At 46.8% G+C, this 7,460-nt stretch overlaps 1 protein-coding gene across 3 annotated transcripts in view; it reads left to right on the top strand.

Annotated features, from left to right (window-relative positions):
• Positions 1-828: 828 nt before the first annotated feature.
• CDCA7L (cell division cycle associated 7 like) overlaps positions 829-7,460 on the top strand; it is a 39,698-nt gene continuing 33,066 nt past the window's right edge. For 2 of the 3 annotated variants that reach the window (XM_047753943.1, XM_047753942.1), the window contains exon 1: positions 1,207-1,225. Coding sequence is in view for 1 of the 3 variants with exons in the window: in XM_047753944.1 (XP_047609900.1) it covers positions 956-979 (24 nt within the window). In the remaining 2 variants the exon portion in view is untranslated. Of the gene's footprint in view, positions 980-1,206; positions 1,226-7,460 lie in introns of those variants that run through there. The other variant, XM_047753944.1, reaches the window with a different exon arrangement.

Raw genomic sequence — 7,460 nt, 5'->3', positions numbered from 1 at the left:
ATACATTGTTCACTAAATTTTATTAATCAAATTAATAAGTGTATATTATTATCACACTTTATTTGTATCATGTCGGTATTTGCCTTCCAGACTCTAACCTCCAACAGTGCAGGGACCTAATTTTTGCTCAGTCTTGCGTTTCCAATCCAACACAGTGCCTGACACACAGGAGGTGGTCAGCCAGTATTTGTCAATTAGTCTTCCTGGCCTCTAAAACTGTCTATCTACTGGGGCTGGAAGGTCTACGGGTACAATGGTCTAAAGAACGTCTGATGTTCCAAGAGGCTTTGCAGTGATCGACCCCCAGGGGCCTTGATAAAGAAACTTAGGTTTCCTGTTTTGCAAAGTGAACCCTAAAGCAAATGTTTTGAGAAGCAGGAGAACCCCGCCCCTTCACAACTACAAAACAAAACGAGCCGTGAAGCAGCCCTAAAATGCTTTCCCAGGTCAGAGACGACTACAGAAGAGGCTCTGCGCTCCAGGGCACTACTTGCAAAGTATAAGCCCTGCAAAGAACCGGCGGGCACTGCAGCCGGGCGTGCCAGCTGCAAGCTGCGCCGGGACTGCCCCCTCTCATTTCTCCCGCGCGAAACCCAGCCGGACGGCTCCACTCCCTCCCTCCGCTGCAGGGGGGAGCCCGGCGCCCCCAGATCGGCAGCCTCCTCGGGCGGGGCCCATTTACAGTCCGCTCTTGCGCCGCTGGCAAAGCGAAGTTCACCGGTCTCCAAGTTCGGGTTAGCAAACGGAGCCTCGCGGGCCAGCACGGCGGCGCCGAGTGGGCGGTGCGGCGCGCTCCCCCTGTCCCGTGCGCCTAGTGCGCCCCTCCCCTGGCCCGCCGGAGCTCCGGGCCGTGCGCGCGCTGCGCGCCCGCGGGCGTTCTCCGTTCGTCCGGCGGGTGACTAGCCAGGCTCCCGTGGCCGCGTGCTGGGAAGAGGCTGGAGCCCCGTAGGGAAGAATGGAGTTGGCATCTCGCTCGCAGGTGAGGGTCCGGCCGCTCGCCGCAGCCCGGACGCACCCACTGCCTGCCTTCTCTTTGCGCCTGGCCCCGCGCCCCGCCTCGGGCTGGAAACGTGGCCCTCGGTTGCCGCGTTGTACATCGGGCACGCCCAGCCCCGAGGACGCTGGAGAGGGCGCGCCCTGCAGGTGTGCGCGGTGGGTTGCGGTCCTGCCACCTGGAATGGAGAGGCTGGGCGCCCCCGCACGCGGGCGCTCGTTGCCGACCCAGGTGGGGTGTCGGAGGGGGGGGGTCACAGGCCGGGCCGCTTCTGGAGTAGCCCCGGGAGTAGACTCACTTGGGGGCAGGGAGGCCGCAGGGGAGCAGCGACTGCATTTGCGGTGCTCCTGGGACGGGGGAGGGGGAAGCTTTTTTACGTGCGCTCCCCCTACCTCTCTGGGATTGGCACAGGGGTAAGGAAGTGTAAGTGTGTGATTTTCTTAAAAAACATAGTCGAGAATCGGCTCTGTTCCAATTGGAAAATGAAGTTGAAAAGGAATTGCTCTTGTATTTGTTCTAGAACTTTTGTAGGTGTTTTCAAGGAACTTGTAACCGTTTGGGGGAACTGGCAGCGTCATTAGACCAAGTTTAAAAACAAAAAGCCCCAAGATGCCCAGATCATTTATACAGCACCACCCCAGTTACCCATTATGGTTTTAACTAGGTCTTTAAAAAAAAAAATCTCATTAACAAGCTTCCAAATTACAGTGGGTGATGGGAATGTGTACTTGGCCTGTTTTGTACTTTTATGAAAGAGCTTTCCTCTACTTTCTAGTAATGAATATACATATTTTTTTCAAAGGTAAGCAGTAAACACTTTTTCAAACAAACTAAAAATAAGACTTTAAGAAAGGGAAGGAAGCAGCTTGGGGGAGCCCAGAGATGCTTTGTGTGAGGGTTGGGTTTTTTCTTGCTTTTGTGAGTGCCTGTGAGTCATTGCTTCCACCTTATCTTTGGCTGCAGTTTACCTCCTTTCTCCACCTGGGTGCTGGCCCTCCCCAGGAGTACGGAGATAGGAAAAGGCCGGTGCCCAAGCCGCCAGGGTGGCCGGTGTTGCCTGAGCCCGTGCTCTGTTGGCAGCACATTAAAAAACCACTCCCTTTGGCCCTTTAGTGATTTCTTCGGAAAGGCTTCCTGAAAGCGGACACTTGAGAAAAATCTGTTGTGTATGTTTATGAGAAAGAGTATTTGAAAATTTCAACAACGAAAGGAGGTGTACAAACAAATTCAAGACGGGGATGGGACAGGCTTATTTTTGAGTTTTTTTTTTTTTTTTTTTTTTTTTTTTGCCACTGGCCTGTGCCATGTAATTACTATCCCGTGCTTTTAGGCTGTTCGAATTTCTCCAGGACTTAAACCCTTCTGAAGGGAACTTTGTGCCTTTGTGAATTTCATCAGAAAATGTATCTTGATGTATCATGCCTGAAAGCTGTTGCTTATAACACAGTTCTTGCTTCGGAAATTAAAATGTCCAAGAATGCAAAACTGGAAACGGACATTTTACTGTCAAATAATGAGGCTCATTTTTGGTAGCTCTAAAGTCTTAAATAAAGTCTTTACCACTTGGAGGTAATCCACAAATTATATCGACCCATTATGCACCCATTAGGGCAAATTACTTGATGTAAGATGATCAGAATTTTTTTCCCCCTTGTCATAAGACCTCTTAATTGGCAGCACAAATTAAGATGTGATGATTTTTTCCAGTGGAAATGTTCCTATTCAGCATAATTTAAGTGTGAGCCTGTTATAATTTCTTATTTAAATGAGTAGAGGGCGGTTCTATGGGGTGGGCAGAAAAGGGCACTTAATGAACTTTTCAGGCGCAGCAAGATATTAAGTTCTTGTGGTTCTTCCGTGTATCCCAGTCTTATGAATAAAGCAGTGTGATGAATCTTCTGAAGCGGCATTAGTGTGCGCTGAAGGAAGGCGCAGCTCAGTGTGCAGTGGGTTTTAATCTCACACACGCAGAAAGTGTCATTTCCATCCCTTGAGAAGTGCAGAGCTGGAAGGGGCTTCCGCAAAGCAGCTTAGGCTCAATGTTACGAGCCAAGGAAGCCAGGCAGGGAGAAAACAAGACATTCCTTTAAATTCCTTAAAGCTCCGTTCTAGCCTCTGCTTTTCTGCAGCCTCACCAGTGTGTTGCATTTGATGTCCTCTGACAGTGATCACACTTCCTATGGGCTTTGGTCCTTGTTGGGCTGACCACTGTGCCTTTGTGTCTTTTGTGCTGAATGACAGCCATAATGCCCAATAAAGGCTAGGGGCTGGTCTCTTACTGAGCGAGCGCAGCAGTGAAGCTCAGGGGCTGGAGGATGGGACTGCCTCAACTTCTAGGCGGAGAGGCTGGGAGGTCCTGAAGGTCAGGGTGGTCCTTTTGCTCTCTTCTAGCGCTAGTGTATGGACTGGACTCTTAAAGAAGGAAATTATGCTAAATGTTACCATGAGTATGTGTGGAGCGTGGTGTTTGGAGGAGTCAAAATGTTTTTCTCAGGTTGACCTCACAAAGTATATCCATTTGATCCTGTGGCTTAAAATGTGTGCCCAGAGCCCCAGACCCTGGTCACAGATGGGGGTCTTTTGTGACTTTGTTAGAGAGCCTGCATAAACATTTGCCACGTCAATAATCCCATATTTCAAAGGCCGCTTTATTTGACATACTTAGGACCTCCCATCCATAGAAGAGCCAATTTCTCAGTGATCAGGAGAAATCTCAGCATGGAAGTTCCAACCTGGTCAGGTACACAGGACAGAAAACCATAAGATACTTATGTGGCATAGAACAGTTTAGGAACAATACAGTAAATGAGTGAAAAAGATCCATAAGGCTATTCAAATAGACTAGTCTAGGCATGCTAATTTACAATTGCCCTTGAGAGTTCTCCATTACTCTCTGAGCTCCAGTTTAGGATTTTTATCTCCAAGATACAGTTTCATTTTGTAAAGGACATAGCTTTATGCATCAATGTGGAATTGAGAGAAGCTATTTGGGGGAGAGACAGGATAAAATATTTGTGGGCCCATTTTATTTTCTTTTTGAAAAGCAGTGGTTTGTGAACGTTTTTAAATAGGACTCTTCAGAGGCGTATCTGGCATATTGGTGAAGTTAACATGCAGGATCCTGGTCTTCCATAGTGCTAAATGGTAAATGCTAGTGCCCTGAGTATAGTGCAAAAATATGTTGTGTAGTCTCACAGTGGAAGGGGCCAGACTTTTTGTTGAGATAGTTGAATCTATTTTTCTACCTGATCATCAGCTGATGACAGAAGGCCCCCTGATTGGGTTAGTCCATTTGTCAGATGTTCTTTGAGCACCTGCTATTGCTAGCTATTCAGTCAGTTATCCTGGAAGAAACAGATGCAGAAAACAGTATTCTTCTGCCAGGGCCTCCTATCGAAGGTCACTCTGGAACTCCTTGCCTCTTCTGCCTTTGCCAGAGCACATGTGGCTCCTGCTCTGTGCTGTGAGGACCTAGGTGGCCTTGGGTTTGGAGAGTGGGAGAAGACCTTCCCCCTTCCTTGGCCCCACCTTCCATGGAAGGGGACCGATCACTTCCTGTTAAAAGTCATGCCCTGCTAGGTACTTAACAGATTTAATCCTCAACTGTAGTTTTGTGGAGTCGGTTGTATCACCTGCATTTAAAAAATGAGGCTAATTAAGAGTGATTTGCTCAGGCAACCAGGCAAGGAAGGAGCTGAGCCAGGATTCTGTCTCCAAGCCAGTGCTTGCCTCTTGTGGCTCGAATCATGGGGTCTTGGCAGGCCAGGCAGCTTTCACTGAAATGTGGTGAGGCTAGAAATCCTTGCCCAGTTTACAGTGCCATTGAAAGATGGTCAAGGTCATTCCAAGTTGAACATACTTTTACTAGAAGAGGGTGTCAGCGCTTTGCTTTGGAGTTTTCTCGTGGTACCTTGTCCCTCCCATTAACCAGGAGGGCCAGGATGTTAACAGCAGCTGGTTTGCTTCTTTTTTAAGAAACTAGCAAGGTTTTGCTTGGAGCAGGATTTCTTAGATTCTGTGTAAGAGTCAGCTTGGAAATATGAGTAAGATCCACAAAGTTCTTACACAGAGGAATGACTTTTAGATGAATTTTGTATTTTACAAGTAATATCCTGTTCATAGAAGCTGAAAAAAAAAAAAAAGCAACCAAAACTGAACTTTTTTCAAGACTGCCCTACCTTCCTACTCCATGGGCATCATTTTCTAGATATTTCTCATTTGGCGTTTGCCTGTGTCCAGTCACCATTTTTGCTCGACTTTTATAACATGATTGCTGTTGGAATTCTGCTTTCTTTAGCACTGTCAGTACTATTTTTCTGAGTAGCTTGGAAGGCTTTAGGTTTCATTTTCAGTGACTGTGTAATCTTATAATCCAAGGTTGTATTTTATGTTGAACATTTTAAAATCATTTATTAACAAATGAATTTAAGAAACTTGGCGATAAATGTCTTGGGATATTATACATTGTGTGCCCTGTGTCGGAATCAGCACTGTTTTTAATTGTTGGTTCTTTACCAACCATGTGCTTACTCTCTGGCAAAAGGAATGTGCCTGATTTTCAGTGGATGGGAACCTCTGACACATTGTTTTTCTAAGGCATTTCCCCTTTAGTTGTATCATATTAGCTGAGAGAAAGCATTTTCCCTCAGGTTAGGACCAGGGCTCATGATACAATGACTGTTCTCGTCCTGAACTTAGAGCCCCTACGTTAAGCCTTCTTTAGTCTTGCTTATTTTAAGTATAAATCATCTCCTAGAGGACACTCCTGAAAATATGCTTTCATTGATGTTTGGGTGTCCAAAAGTCACAGTAGGGTCACTCATTATAAAGTGGTGCTTAAAACAAAAAAGTATTTTTTATGCTTAAAAAATATTTATATGCTTTAAAAAAAGTATATCTGAGAGCTTAAAAAAAGTATTTCTCGATCTGGGTGTTGGTTATAATATGTGGGTGCAGTTGGTAAAACTTAACCAGGCTGTACACTTAAGACCTTTGCAGTTTCTGCTTGCAGGCTGCCCAGAAAAGATGAACAAAATAGCGTATTGAATCCCGAAGTACAAGTCCCCGGTGAGGCCTGTGTCTCCAGACAGCTCAGGCTACCAGGTGTCTGGTGACACCTTCCCAGGTATCTTATGACCTGCTGGGTGAACCTGCATCCTTGGGGCTGGGCATAGTCCAGGGATTCCTCCCTGCAGACCCCCTCTGCTGTTCTCCCCAACCCTTCATAGCAGCAGCACTGCTGTTTGGCCCCAACCCCCATCGGCTCCGGGGAAGGCAATGGACTTGGCCAGTGCCTTGTAGTTGTGAGTGAGCGCCGGCCTTCGGCTCTTTTGGCACAAGGCCTGGCCCTCCCTCAGTGCCGTGCTGGCAAACTTCCTCGTTTGTTAGAAGGGCCCAGGATTTACCCTGGGGTGACAACTCATCACCCCAGATCCCGGGGGAGGCCAAAAATGATAATTACCCCAGTCTGTGCAGGGCCTGGCATACCGTAGGTGTTAAATATTTGTTGAATTTTTTAGAAGGATGTTTTAGGGTTGTCAGTGTACAGTGGATGCAGGTATGAGTTTTGACAGGCTAGAGCATCATTTCGCAGGGCTTCTGGCAATTTTTTGTTGGATTAATGGATGGAGGCCAGTTCGTGCCTGCCCCAGAGGCCTTGGAGGTGCAACATTCCCATCCTGCCTGTGCACGAGATCTTCTCAATCATCTCCAGTTTTGTCTTTTAAAAGTCACGCCAATTCCATGATACATTTTAATTTATTTTAATACCAAAACGCTATTTTAAACTACTCTTCTGGGAAAAAAATTCCCTTCCCCTGTTCCACCCAGGGTCTTAAAAGCCCTCTGGCTATCACTGAGCTCTCCAGCTCAAGAAACACAGAACTGCCAAGTATAAAATTTAGCAATTGGGGAGTTCCCATCGTGGCTCAGTGGTAATGAACTGGACTAGTACCCATGAAGATGCAGGTTCGATCCCTGGCCTAGTGTGTTAAAGGATCCGGTGTTGCCATAAGCTGTGGTGTAGATTGCAGATGTGGCTTGGATTCTGTGTTGCTGTGGCTGTAGCATAGGATGGCAGCTGTAGCTCCAGTTCAACCCCTAGCCTGGGAACTTCCATATACTGTGGGTGTGACCCTGAAAAATAATTTTAGAAATCATGTCTTTAATAAACCCTGAAGTAGAAAAGATATCTCACCAACCAGTCCCCCATACCACAATATCTTTTTATGTGAAGCTCCGTGACTGAGGGCATTTAAATGGGTCAGGGGGTGGGGGGAGACAACATTCATTGACACTGAAATCTCTAAGAATATTTTTTTAATGCAGAATGTCTAGTGCCCTTTATTTTGTTCATTAGCATTGGTTTAAAAATGGAAAGTTGGGGTTCCCATCGTGGCGCAGTGGTTAACTAATCCGACTAGGAACCATGAGGTTGCGGGCTCGATCCCTGCCCCTTGCTCAGTGG

The sequence above is a fragment of the Phacochoerus africanus genome, chromosome 11 (assembly GCF_016906955.1).
Source record: "Phacochoerus africanus isolate WHEZ1 chromosome 11, ROS_Pafr_v1, whole genome shotgun sequence".
Lineage (NCBI taxonomy): Eukaryota > Metazoa > Chordata > Mammalia > Artiodactyla > Suidae > Phacochoerus > Phacochoerus africanus.
The sequence above is the reverse complement of the archived record's forward strand: the minus strand, read 5'-3'. Positions and strand labels throughout refer to the sequence as shown.